General features: G+C 46.4%; 1 protein-coding gene across 3 annotated transcripts in view; it reads left to right on the forward strand.

The window, feature by feature from the left end:
• The window catches only part of CCNP (cyclin P), a 42,308-nt gene that overhangs the window by 16,077 nt on the left and 12,027 nt on the right, over positions 1-14,204 (forward strand). For 2 of the 3 annotated variants that reach the window (XM_088450101.1, XM_088450100.1), the window contains 4 exons: positions 8,167-8,248; positions 8,697-8,854; positions 8,930-9,028; positions 13,528-13,683. In XM_088450101.1, the coding sequence (XP_088306227.1) occupies positions 8,167-8,248; positions 8,697-8,854; positions 8,930-9,028; positions 13,528-13,683 (495 nt within the window). The remainder of the gene's footprint in view (positions 1-8,166; positions 8,249-8,696; positions 8,855-8,929; positions 9,029-13,527; positions 13,684-14,204) is intronic. The other variant, XM_088450102.1, reaches the window with a different exon arrangement.

Below are 14,204 nucleotides of genomic sequence, written 5' to 3' on the forward strand. Positions count from 1 at the left end.
AACGTCACCTGAAAAATGAGTCCCCCTATCACTTTTAATAATTCTAGGGATATAGTATCTGCATACAGGTTCCTGCAATTAAATCTTTTTATTAATAGCTACTGCTCTAAATAATGCTTGGGCCCCTGGGTTGGATAGTATTCAGAGTAGTTGACCTTAGCCTGGCATGGCTGCCGTTTATCCTTAGCAACCTTGTGTCCTGTGTGTGAGAGATAAAGCACAACAGTTTAATATCATTTAAACATGACCTAAATACAACAATAAATCGACCACATTTTACATTAGAACAGATCCATTGGCAGGTTGAAAAGATTGTAAACCGTCATATAAGGCCCGGGAGAAGATACTGGGGTTGTCTATGAACCCATAGGAAACCTGTGTTCCTGTGTGGTGTTCTTCACTTTGCAGTACTTACTTATGTGTCCCACTTGGTGACAGTTAAAACATCTTTTTGAATGGGGTGGATGAAAGGATTGTTGTGGGAGTTGAGCAAGAGGGAAAGATGGTGGGTATGGGTAGGAATATGGAGGATAAGGGTATGGTGGGAGGTATGAAGTTTGTGGGTAGCATGGGACCTGTGGTTGTGTATATGTGGGGTAAGGATGTGTTTGCTGTGGTGTGGGGTTGGTGAGGACATGTAACTGTTCAGGTGCAAGTGTGTGTATAGGTGCAGGTGTGTCTACTGGCTGTGATGTTACAGTCATTCCTTCCAGAGCTTGGATACTGACAGCCATTAGTTTTTTGCTCTGGGTCTCTCTCTTCTTTGAGATGTTTTTATCATGTTCTATGGCAGATTCTATGAGGGTATCTATTGTGACTCCCCTCCAGCCAGGCTGTGAGGTCTGAACCCGGGTCTTTAAATCTTTTTTAAGGCCATCCATGAGTATGGTGACAATCATTCCCCTGTGGTGAGTGCTATCTTTAATATCCTCTAACCCAGTGTACTGGGTGATAGTCTGCAGAGCCCGGTCGCAATAATCTTCTGCAGATTCATTCTCCTTTTACTTTATGGTGAAAATTTTGTTCCAGTTAACTACTACTGGAAAATATATACCCAATTGAGTTATGATGCGGGAAATATTATCTTGGTTTACTTGGTCTGTTAAGGGAACGTCACCATCCAATACACAATCCGTGATAAATTTTGTCACGTCGGTATTGTGTGGTAGACAGGCCCTTAACACCACACGCCAATCTGTATTAGTTGGCTCATGAGAACTACCCAAATTCCTCAAAAATATTTATCATTTGGCTAGCTCCTTTTTGGGATCGGGGAAATCTTTTATGATGGAATTTAGTTCTGCTCTTGTCCAAGGACAATGCATTACCACTTCCCTTGTGGGCACTACACCGTTCGCATCTGCATTTCCATTCGGAACAGTTATAGTCCGAATGGGATGCAGACCGGCAGCGCTGCTACCTTTGACCTTGTTACCTGGCTGGGGGTTTAGTCTGTTACTGCTACGTATGGTATTAACAACTTCCTCTACGGGTGCTGAGTGGGCTAGCACTTCCCTTACTGTTACTGATGCAGATGACGGCACAACTCGTGATTGTTGTGGTGCAGCATCTATCATCTGTACAGCATGGGAAATGGCAGACATTACAATAGGCTCATCATCCACATCATGAACATTTTCTTTATGGTTGCTTAAGGGAGGGTACAAATTGCTTGTTACATTTTATGGGTATTTTTGATAACTGTACTTGCACCTCCATCCACATAAGGTGGAGGTGGTGTGGGTGAACTGCTGGCAATACCTTCTACAACGCAACTTTGCTGCACGTGCGCGCCATTTTGCGGCTCGCTTGTATTGCAATTTAGCGTCGCGGATGCATTCTCTGGCAATGTGCTCACAACACTAGTTTGCGTCGCTTGTGCATTTTTAAGCCACGCATCCCCTTCATACTGCCACAACTTTAAACATTCATAATATTTTACCTTTTTACCTCGAGAGCGCATTAGACTGATGTGGTCTCAGACATTATTCGATACATCTTTATCAAAACTACCAATTCTAGGAAACGGTTTAACACTCTTCCTCATCATATTAAACCATAAATCACAATACCTGGTTGCATAGGCACCGTACCTAATATGCATAATATGCCGCGCCGACCCAAGTGGCGCTTCCAACAGCAGCAAATCATTTAACATCTCTACCATTTGCTTGGCCCTCATCCTGGGAGAACCCTAAGTTTTTCAATAAAGATTTAAATTGGTGAAAGACAGTCTAAATACTCTCACTTACCTACGGAAGAAATTTCTAGATGCCCCCGCTCACCTACGGAAGAAATTTCTAGATGCCCCCGCTCACCTACGGAAGAAATTTCTAGATGCCCCCGCTCACCTACGGAAGAAATTTCTAGATGCCCCCGCTCACCTACGGAAGAAATTTCTAGATGCCCCCGCTCACCTATTATCTCTCAGCTCACAATCACAAGTTTCCTAGTGTGGCTCAACTACAATGCTCAAATAACCCAACCTAATTATTGAACACTGCAATCACACTGAGAGCCGGTCCCTACAACAAAGACAACATGTACACCTGCTGATGTGTATAGAACGGTAAGCTACTTACCGAGCTACTAGGCCAGCTCCTGCGCCTAGTACTTAAGGGTCATACAATATCCTTAACCTTTAGGTCCCGTGTTACACCCTAAACAAATACTCACAATCACACACTCTACACGTTAACCCAATTATTGGCAACAATTGATAATGTAAACTCAATGGCTTTGTTTAAACATGTGGCAGCACAACCGGAAGTACGTATACGCTATTGTGCGACCAGTTGCATACACAATAATGCGACTACCACACAACCGTATGACAATCTTTATGTCCAGATGTAGGCATCAGCAAGAAACCCCTCATCAATCAGCATTCAGCACGAAGATCCGGCACCCAGAGTCAGAGCACACATATTTATACCCCCCAGAAATAAACAACACAATAGAGAAGTTTGTTGCTAATACCATTGGTCCTAAAGGAGAGGGCATATGTTACAAGGCATCTAACAGTTTGGTTCAAATAGAGACAGTCCAGCCTCTAACAACTGGTGGTCTCTGGTTTCCCGCCTCATGCAAATCCTAACAGTTGTTCATATAATGTACATTTTGTTGCTTGAAGTCTCTGCGGTCCATAAGTTGAGAATGCATGTTGCGATCTCTCCATCGATATTACCGGAATACTGTTGAGAGAGTACGCATCAGTACAATACCAAACATGGCTTAACCTTAGTTATGAAATAATCTTTATTTCCTAGCAATTACAATAAATGTGCATACTTGAATCTTATACCTTTAGAGCTTATGGAACCTTGTATGTGAATATGTAATGTATGAGTATGTGGGGTTTGATGTAAAGACGCTAGTTAACTTGGGGCAGATGCGTGTGCATGAAGCTAATATTCAGCGTTTTCATACAGGATCTTATGCATTCGCTAATATGCGACTAGTTAACAGCACAATTGTGCGTATTAATGTGTGTATGAGAAATGGTGAAAGATGCAATCGCATGGTGCTAATAGTAATATCGCCACATGTACTAAAGTGTGAGTTTATCTAAAATGACGCTTGGGCGGCCATTCACAAAATGACGTCTTGCGACCTCTTTGCCAAGATGGCGTCTTGTGGCCCGTCGCAAGATGGCGTCGCTGCGATCCAATTTTAAACTGATCTTGTCTCAGCCAATTATCCAGCTTCGACAACGGAGAGGACCTTGACATCATCAGCCACTGTCCAGCGTCATTCCCTGCCACCCAAGGGGGCATAGAGGGGGAATATAACCATGTGGCGAGCGTAGCGCGCCACCGTGCCTGAAGCATGGCGAGCGCACAACAAACTTGTTTAAGCCCTCACTCACGTCACTCCCAGGTCCCTAGTGCGAAGGGGAAATAAGCTCAACTGCTCCGTCTGCTATGCTGTCATGTGTTCTCCCCAGCAGAACTCAGTAGTTTAGAAAAAAAAAAATTTTTATTTTTTTTCTAAACTTTGTGTTCTGCTGGGGAGAACACATGACAGCATAGCTAGAGGAGAGTCCAGAGTGATGGAGGAAGACGCCGGGGGACATGTCCAGCTCGAAGCAGGTAAGTGTTACCTATTAAATTCCACCTCACAGTGGCGTATGGTAACACTATCAAATTAAGGAAATACATAATTTTCGGAATTCGATGAATAGCCTAATTTCCATACATTAGTATGGGGAGTGTGGAAATATACGCAGGGGGACTTAACCAGGAGATATCAGTGATACAGTATCTCCTGTGTTAAGTATCTTCATGAATGCTAAAATAACGGTAATTGAGGAAAATGTCCTTTAAAAACGTTATTTTAGTGTTGATGAATAGGCCCCAAGAGACGGAGAAGGCCATCACAAGCCCTCAGTTTACCCACCCCCCTACCTCTATGTACGGAGCCCCCAGTACATGGCACGACCGCGCACACACCCTTTTATTGCCCCAGCAGTTTACTTTAGACCTAACCATTACGTGAGACTGTTTCACTCACCATGGTCCTGGTTGAAGCCCACTGTTCAGCAAGCCGTCTGTCTGTTACATCATCCCGTGGTGCTTCTCCTGATACCCAGGTACTTCTGACCTCCGCCGAATGCCCAGTCGAGCATTGAGTAGGTAATGCACCCAATCACTTGATCTTATCCATTAACCTCAGTGCACACAAGAGCAAATCGCAGCACACCGATATTCTTGAAAACAAACTGCTCCATAGGCAGATATCTATGTGGATAAGAAGCAGTTCACAGGTGGCATCATTGGAGCGCTGTGGGCTCCCCTGTGGTTCCAGGTCCAGTACAATAGTTCCCGGCTGTACCCCCTGATGGCGGCCCTGCCTGGACAGCGCCCCCCTGCTCATGCGCTGGGGCCGACATAGTGCCCAGGGCACGTGCAACGCTCGAACCACCCCCCAACCCAGTTACACCACTGGTTCAGGCGCACGCCCCACTGTAATGCCCACCACAAAGTCCAATTGTAGACCACGAGTTGAGAATAACGTACAAGATGCATTGCAGAACTCCAGGTTGCAGCTCTGAGCCACATGTAATAAAAAAACATCCTATGGATTAAGACACTTGTCCCCTGGACAAGTATTTCAACAGGCCCAACAGCTACAGTATGTGGTGCAATCTGATGGTGCTTTGTATGAGCGCAACATGCCAATACCTTCACCTCCCCTGACACCGACTGAAGATGTCATAAAACCCATAATCATGGACAATGAAACCCCTGAAGATGCACTTATTGGGGCGCACGACAGTCCCATTCACTTGCTGAATAGTGAGCCCATTAAGACTCCAGCCACACCACTAGCCCCCTTCTTTGCCCTCAGGTCTGGGATAACTTCCAGGCCTAATCCAAAATTTCAGGACTATGAACCTGATTCATCACGATCGCAATTGCAACAGCATACACAGGTTGGCCGATGGGGTGCGCAGGCCAGTATTGCGATCGCAGTGCGATCACATATGCAGATACAAAGCCACTGCAGAGTGAGTGTTGGGACGTCAGCATTTGGGGGGTGGTGACGAGGGAGTGGTGGGAGAAACGCAGGCGTGCCTGTCTGTCTGAATGCCGTTTCCTGGGCGTGCATAAATTAGCCACGGCATTCGCAGCTTGCATACTCGCCGCGAGCGGCAAGACTTGCAATTTCTGAGACAGATCAGACTTGCTGTCATTCTGCGTGAGGGTCCGATGTTACCGATGTATGCGCAGGACTGCGAGGTCTTACGGATGTGAGAAAGCGGTACTAGGCGTCTCTATGCTGGCTGAGCAGTTGCAAACATTGGTATATTTTCACAGCTGCGATCGCAATATTGATCCGTAATAAATCAGGCCCTGTATTGCCTAATTTTTTCCCCTTTTGCGTACTGTCTCTGCATCCAGCACCTGCTTATTGTTTTTCTACGTATGAAAAGTTCTTGTTTTAATATGAGAAAGAAATAATTCCGGTTAAATATATACTATTTAAAAGAAAAAAAATTATTTATAGAAGTCAGGGGCAGGAAGGAGATGGGGGAGCAAAAAGGTGAAGGCTTGGGGGGGTCGTTTGTTGCCCAACACTGCTATAGACCATTTCACTTGTTGCACCATCCCGATCCAAAATTGTTAAATTGTCGAGAATTAAAGCTAGAAACCTATTTACGTGATTACTTATTCTTTATTGATATAAAGTTTTGATTATGGCAGTTACTACTTGATTAATGTAAGACTAATGCTGCGGATAGCCTGTTTTTCCAATGTGGAGAATCACCAGATTACATTACAAAATGTCTGTAGTACAACGTAAAGTGTTTTTTTTTTTGTTTTTTTTTATTCTTTTAAACTTCGGATATAAAACGCACTTGACTGAATGAAACTTGACACTGCCTTTCCCATTGTGTTTGAATTAACTTTGCACCTGTGTGGCTGTGATTTACTTGGGAATTTGAGCCTGGAAGGCAGTGTGGCTGTCTCTTCCAATGATGTCAAGCATGCAAGCTGTCGGCTTTCCAATTAAATTCCCAATTCAAACAGACGACAAATTCTACAGGGATGACATGTAAGATAAGTACTGTTATGGTAGATCTCAGACTGTCTGACTGGGAATTATATGTTTGTTTTGAAGGTAAGCCATTGGAAAACACAACTCTGTTATTACTCCCCAAATGTCAGTGATCCACAAATCTGAAGATGCCTTGGATTGCCATTTATTGGTGTCATATTGGATGGTGGAAAAATTGAGTTAAGAAACAATTGCAAAGTCCTATACCTTAGATGTGCAAGTAAGCTGTCAGCATGAGGACAGAATCATCAAAGGTCCTAACAGTCTAAGGGAAAGAAGGGACTATACCAGGGTTTCTAATTAAGGATGGCTGCGTCACCCGATCCATTGGCCAATATCCGAAAAATGTCATGAAGCTGCACCTACTTCTGAGAGCACACAGTTATCAGTGTTATGGTTGATGCAATTATCAGCATAAAACACATTGAGGGAGATGTATTATAGCAGCACGGATCGGGAGAACTTCCTGCTTCGCAGGAAGCGGTACCAACGAGATGTAAGGACATCTGGTCAGCCGGCGTGAAAACCCTTCTCACATTATTTTAGTATCACCTAAAGTTTCTACAGGGCAATTGGAGTAGAATTCGTAAAATTCTACTCCAAGCCCTAGTTATCACTTATTTTTAGTAAGCAGATCGCATTTCCCATAATTGTAATGGGAAATGTGATCTGGCCAAAGTTACTAAAAATAAATTGTGAAAAAATACCGGGGGAGGCCATGTGATAATAACGCCAGCTGGAGGTGGCGTTATCCAGGGTCTCCCCGGTTACCGGACTCCTACTCTGCTCTAAAAGGCAAAGCAGAGCCTGAAGCCGGCCCCAGTGATCAGCTATGTGGTTTAAACAGACCACACGCTGATACACTGCAAGAAAAAAGAAAAAAAAAAATGAGTAAAAAAAAAAAAAAAAACTTACCTAAGTCCAAGGACCGAAGATCGGTGCTCCAGTGATGTCCTCCCTCTGGTCAGCTGGTCTCCCATCCTGCACTGGGGCTGGTCGTCACCTGACCGGGTCCCGGTGCAGGATGGGATGTCAGCTGACCGGAGCCACGGAGGACATCACTGGAGCACCGAACAACGGAGGTAAGCGTAATTAAAGGAGGGGGGTTGCAATCAGGGGTGGGGCTTAGTGGCAGGGGTGGGGCTTAGTGGCGGCCCATCGACGGATGCTCAGGCACTTGTCACTGTATTTTTTGCGAAAATACCATGATAAGGCTGCGGAGGGGAGCTTTATCGCAATCTCTGTCCCTGCAAGGGATTTTTAGTAAATCCCTATGATATTGCCTGAATTCACAATGCAAATTCAGTCGGTAGTATCACACTACAATCTGCATTCAAAATGCGGATTGTAGTAAATAGAGCCCTTGGAAGTCACTACAAACATGACTGAGGCACAGAAGAATGAGTGTAATTATTACTCGGTGATGCTTTGTAAATAGAAGTTGTTTCTTATTAATGTACTTAAATATATAAAATATTATTTATATGAAGTTGGGATGTCATCCTTTGGATTGCTGGGAGGAAATAAACCCCATGTAAAGGATTAAAAATGTCAAACCTAACCTATTACTATGTATGTATGTATGTATGTTCTGTTCTCCAACAGAAGAAAAGTCTCTTTCTATGCTCCAAAACCTCTGTGACTGACAAAGTTGTGGCTGCAGTGATAAACTCCATATCGAGAAAAGGTGAGCACAGATTTTTGGGTTATGCAAAGACCTCTGTACAGGACATTATCATCAGGACAGGATCAGACAGTGCTGGGTCTCTGTATCTAATATAGAGAGATCTCCTGACTGCACATTATTATCAGGACAGGATCACACAGCGCTGGGTCTCTGTATCTAATATAGAGAGATCTTCTGACTGGTCATTATTATCAGGATCAGACAGTGCTGGGTCTCTGTATCTAATATAGAGAGATCTCCTGACTGGTCATTATTATCAGGACAGGATCAGACAGCACTGGGTCTCTGTATCTAATAAAGAGAGATCTTCTGACTGGTCATTATTATCAGGACAGGATCAGATAGCACTGGGCATCTATATATAATAGACACAGACTGGATTTACATACATTGACCTTTATGTGTACTATTTCAAGAAACATAAATGGATGTACTGTATATCTCTCAGCAGTTCCAGAGGTCACAGATAATCGGATTCAAGTGGCTGTCTCTTCTTCGGGACCCTCCATATGTGGATCCTGGGAGGAGGACCTAGCTCAGTCCATCCTGGAGTTGGACATGCATGTTGAGCAAGAATATGTCATTGATATCTTCAGTTGTATGATGGTGAGAAAAACACCCCGAGAGGCCAGATGAAAATGTCTCCATCTCTTCTAACAGTCTTCTGTCTAAACCCCATAGAAGAACCAGTGCAAGTATGTGTTTCGGGCAGGTGACATTCCGAAGTCTGTGACCACAGAAATGAGGACCATGCTGGTGGATTGGTTAGTCCAAGTTCACGTGCGTATCCTATCGGGACCATTCCCTATTTCTTGTTGGAATCTGTTCTTATTCTGACTGACCAGGCTTACCTTCAGTCTGTCCTAATGGTCTGGTCAGTGGCGGGCTGGACCGGGGGGCAGGGTGCCAGGTGCCCCCCGGGCCGCAGCGTCATGCGGGCCACGGGCCGCGGTGCAGACTGTGTCACTGTGGCACAGACTGCACCACGTGTGTAGCGCTGACCGGACGGAGTTCAGTCAGCGCTACACAAGTGACAAACACACAGCCGCTGGCTCCGGCAGCTGTGTGTTTGTTTTGATCAGCAGCCAATGAGAGTCTGTCAGACTCTCATTAGCTGCTGCGCCCACTGCAGGAGCTGCTCCATCTTCCCGCAGTGGGCAATGGGAGAGGCGTCATGACATCATATGACGTCTCTCCCATAATGCCCGGGAAGGACAGACGGAGGAGCGGATGGCGGGAGCGGGGATTCAGGTAAGTGGTTGTTTTTTTTACTACGTGTGTCTACTGGGGGGGAGGCTGGCACTACAAGGGGGAGACCACTACTGGGGGCACCACAAGGGGGAACCACTACTGGAGGCACTGCAAGGGGGAGACTACTACTAATGGGGGCAATACAAGGGGGGGACTACTACTACTGGGGGCACTACAAGGGGGGGACTAATACTGGGGGCACTACAAGGGGGGGACTACTGGTGGCACTACAAAGGGGGAACCACTATTGGACTGGGGGCACTACAAGAGGAAGGGACTACTACTGGGGGCACTACAAGAGGGAGATCACTACTGGGGGCACTACAAGGGGGGACCACTACTGGGGATTATAACTGGAGGCACTTCAAGGGGGGGGGACTACAACTGGGGGGACTACAACTGGGGGGACTACTACTGGGGGCACTACAAGGGGGGACTACTATTACAAGGGGGGACTACTACTACTAGGGGCACTACAAGTGGAGGGGACAACTACTAGGGGCACTGCATAGGGGGGAGGGGACTACTACTAGGGGCACTACATAGGGGGGAGGGGACTACCACTGGGGGCACTGCATCGAGGGACCACTGCTGGGGGCTCTATAAAAAGGGCAATACTGGGGGTACTGCATAGGGGGGAGACTACAACTGGGGCCACTATTTAAGGGGCACGCATAAGGGTTTACCACTATTGGGGCACTGCATGGGGTGTGGACTGCTCCTGGGGGCACTATATAAGGAGCACTGCATAGGGGTACCACTAATGGGGGCACTATATAAGGGGCTTACTACTGGGGGCACAAGGGACACTGCACAGGGGGGACCACTACTGGGGGCACTGCATAGGGGGATCACTACTGGGGGCACTACTGGAGGCCTGCATAAGGGGATCCTCTCCTGGGGCACTGCATATGGGCACCATGACGGGGCTGTTCCTAATCTTTATTTTTACTTTACATTAATCCCATATGGACTCGCCTCCTCCCTGGAACACTTGAGGGGGGGGGCGCCATAGCACGCATGTTCTTCGGGCACCCTGGCTACACGCTACCCCTCTGCCAGGGCCACCTGCATGCATTTGCCCCCCAGGCTAAAAGTTGCCAGCTAGCCCTTGAGTCTGGTGCAGGGGTTCTCAATTCCAGTCCTCAAGTGCCACCAACAGGTCATGTTGTGTGGATTTCTTTAACCATGCGCAGCCAAGTTAATCTATTTAGCTGGATCAGTAATTATCTCGCTTGTTTCCATAGACAGAAATACTTAACCATGATCTGTTGTGAAAACTTTAAGACTGAGGTAAAGAAACACTGGCTGGAGTGTAAAAAGTGAAGAATGTTTAGAGGAACTATTAGAAACATAAGCTTGAAGCAGGAAAACCTTGGTGATAGAATACAGAGTTCTGGAATAACCACTTTAACGTCAAACGCTGTAGAATGTGTGTCAGGTGCACGCATGTGATGTTGCCTGCAGCCCAAGGCAATTCTTTTGGTGGGGGTTGCATGTCACATTCTGCATAGGTCCAGCTTCAGCGGGTGTGGAATTCAGCAGAACAATTTTTTTTCTCTGTCATCCCAAGGAGGACGAGGGGTACAATGAAGCTTGGGCCCTTTACATTTTTCATCGCTTTTACTTTCATTTTATTTTATTTTTCCTCACCTGTTGCCAACGGGACCTGCATAGGAAAAGTGAGGACAGGGTTCCCATTTTCAAATGGGGTGGGTCAGGTGGGGGCTAGCCATCAATGGTTAGCCACCAACGGTTGATGGTACCCAGACTGCCGGCCAACATGGAGCCACTCTCCTCCTCGCAGCTGTGAGGTGAATCGGGCACAGCAGCAGACTGGAGTCACAGCACCCTCTCATGAACTCGCAGGCTGGAGTCCCCCCACTGGGACTGCATGGCTGGAGTCCCCCCACTGGGACTGGAGTTATTGCCCCTAGCAAACCAATCAGATTCTAGCTATTATCTTGTAGAAGGTGGTAGAAAAATAAGTATAATCTGATTGTTGCTATGGGCATTAACTCCACTTCTAAAAACCCACACTTTAGTAAATTTACCCCTAAGTTCTCTATGCTGCCCAGGAAAATTTCTCCTACCTGCATCACTGTCTTCTCTTGCTGCTGCTGACTGAGTTCTGATCTCTAAACACTGCAGTGCACTTCCTGGTCACATGACACATCCATGGTGTCCATCAGTGCTCAAGGCACGCCCCCCCTAACCTGAGGCATGCCTCTATTAGCTCTCCTTCTGTGCAGCTTATTGCACGTCGTGTGGCCCCACCCCCAGCTCTGCAAGCAGTGTCTGACTATACAGAAGTAAGGCTGAGCTGTTGCTGCCTCTTCTCTCATCTCCCTGCAGTCCCAGGGAGCTTCACAAAGCTGGTGAGTGTTAACTATTAAAATGATTACAATAAATAAAGATGTTTACAAGTTATAAATATCTTCTTTGTATTATTATTCTAATCATTTTTATATAAAATCTCAGGTGTATGACAGGGGCGTTTCTAGAAAGGATGGGGCCCATGTGCACTCTCTGTTACGTGCCCCCTCTTCTCATTCCGGCGGCCGGCAGTGCACTGAGCACAGCTCTGCCAGCGCCGCACTAATAGACTTCGGGGACTAGAGTGTGCCCAGAGTCTGTAGCGCATGCGCAGGTCACAGGGAAAATGACCGCAGTGGCCATTTTCCCTGCACTGCGCATGCGCAAAACGACGGGAAAATGGCCGTGGCGGCCATTTTCCAGACGTTTTACAGCGCTGGCGCCGACGTGGGACTCTGAAGAGGTAAGAAAAATATGGGTGCAAGGTGTTTGGTTCAGGATGCCTCTGGACCCAGGGGTCCATGTGCACCGCACACCCCTGCACCCATTATAAATATGCCCTTGCCTACACATCCCTGCTAGGGGTGTAGTATATTTTGTTGACATTTATTATGTCGACACTGATGAAATATCAACATGATTAGACTGCCAACAAAATGTTCCTGGTGATCCAGTGGTGGCTTACCAGGTACGGCAGCTCCAGTGGTGTGTTCCGGGTCCAGTGGTCAGCTGATGTGGACTTTCAGTTCATCCTGCGGCGCTTCTGGGTGGTGAGTATCCCTAACCCTCCTTATAGTACCTAATCCTAACCTCCCCTCTTAGAGCCGAACCCTAAACTTCTGCTGCTGTAGCCTAACTCTCTGGTCCCTGCAAAATTTCGACATTTCCCATATCAACATTGTAAACCTGTCAACATTCTACAGATGGCGACATGTTCAATGTTGACATAACCATCAACATTGTAAATGTTGACTTTGACTCCATCTCATCACCTAGAACCATGATGTGTAATACAGAACCAAAAAATTATTTTGTTCATTTCAAACAGCAGCAGGTGTGGTAGGACAATTCGGTTTTCTTCTGTTTTGTGGAGGACATTCATAGTATATCTTTGCACCTGGGGCCATCATTCGCTAGTTCCGCCATTGCCGTAGTCAGTCAGGGTATAGAGGGCTAGAGGCAGAGGATATTTTAATCTGTGCAGGTAAATTTAATGTGCTTAAGCTCTTGTCTCGGTACTGTATCAGTGAAAAGGATTTAACAAGTACAAAAATAGCATTATTCTCTGCTGGCAACTCGCTGATGTCCGGCAAATGCCGGAGTATCTTTGACCGAGTTAAGGTGCTTTTGACTAAGATCTAAGCATATTTTTGTGCTTTTCATCTTTTGTTCCCCAGTTGAACTAGATCAGGATAGAGAAACTGTAGCCAATCCGGTTCACCGCAGCAAAGAGGATTTCAGGAGTTGAGTGTATCTTGTGTTAGGCAGTAACCTCTCTGTGCCTCATGATTATGTAAATGAAGGCAGAGCTGTATGTGATGTGTGAGGGGTGTGGAAGCAAACGAGGAGCCACTGTCTGAGAGAATAGCACAGAGTACTTAGTGGCTCCTCTCAAAGTTTAAACACCCAACTTGTTATAAAGGAGTTTCAGAATTATTTCTCTGTAATGCTCGCCAAACCTCTCTGGCTCATTTCTCATTGTTTTTGAGCAGGAATATCTGGGCCTGCAGGAGGAGACCCTCTACCTTGCTGTTTACCTAATGAATTCCTACATGAAGGTTCATAGTATCCGCACATATCTGCTCCAGCTCCTTGCTGCCAGCTGCCTATTCATCGCCTGCAAAATGGAGGAGAGTCTTATTCCCGAGGTTAGACCATGTAGGAGCTCCGATCTGTCCCCTAATGTAGAAAATGTGTAGAGAAAAAAGTGCTCTAATCAGGGCTGCATTAAGGTTTACGTGGGCCCCTACTAATGACCAGGGGCATAGCTAGACCTATGGGGCCCCCATAGCCATAGGTCTAGTTATGACTACCACCCACCCCCACCGCACTTCTCACCTGCTCAGTTCGCTGCCACTCCTGAAAAGTACACTTCTAACCCGCTCACCCCCCACTTCTAACTTGCAAAGTCCACCCCCCCGTGTTCTTCTCCCATGCTATCCCACACAGCGTCCTCTGTTTACATTATGCCACACAGCGCCCCCAGTTCACATCCTTATGCCACACAGCGCCCCCAGTTCACATCCTTATGCCACACAGCGCCCCCAGTTTACATCCTTATGCCACACAGCGCCCCCAGTTCACATCCTTATGCCACACAGCGCCCCCAGTTTACATCCTTATGCCACACAGCGCCCCCAGTTCACATCCTTATGCCACACAGCACCCC

This window comes from Taudactylus pleione, unplaced genomic scaffold (genome assembly GCF_031769625.1).
Source record: "Taudactylus pleione unplaced genomic scaffold, aTauple2 ptg000507l, whole genome shotgun sequence".
NCBI lineage: Eukaryota > Metazoa > Chordata > Amphibia > Anura > Myobatrachidae > Taudactylus > Taudactylus pleione.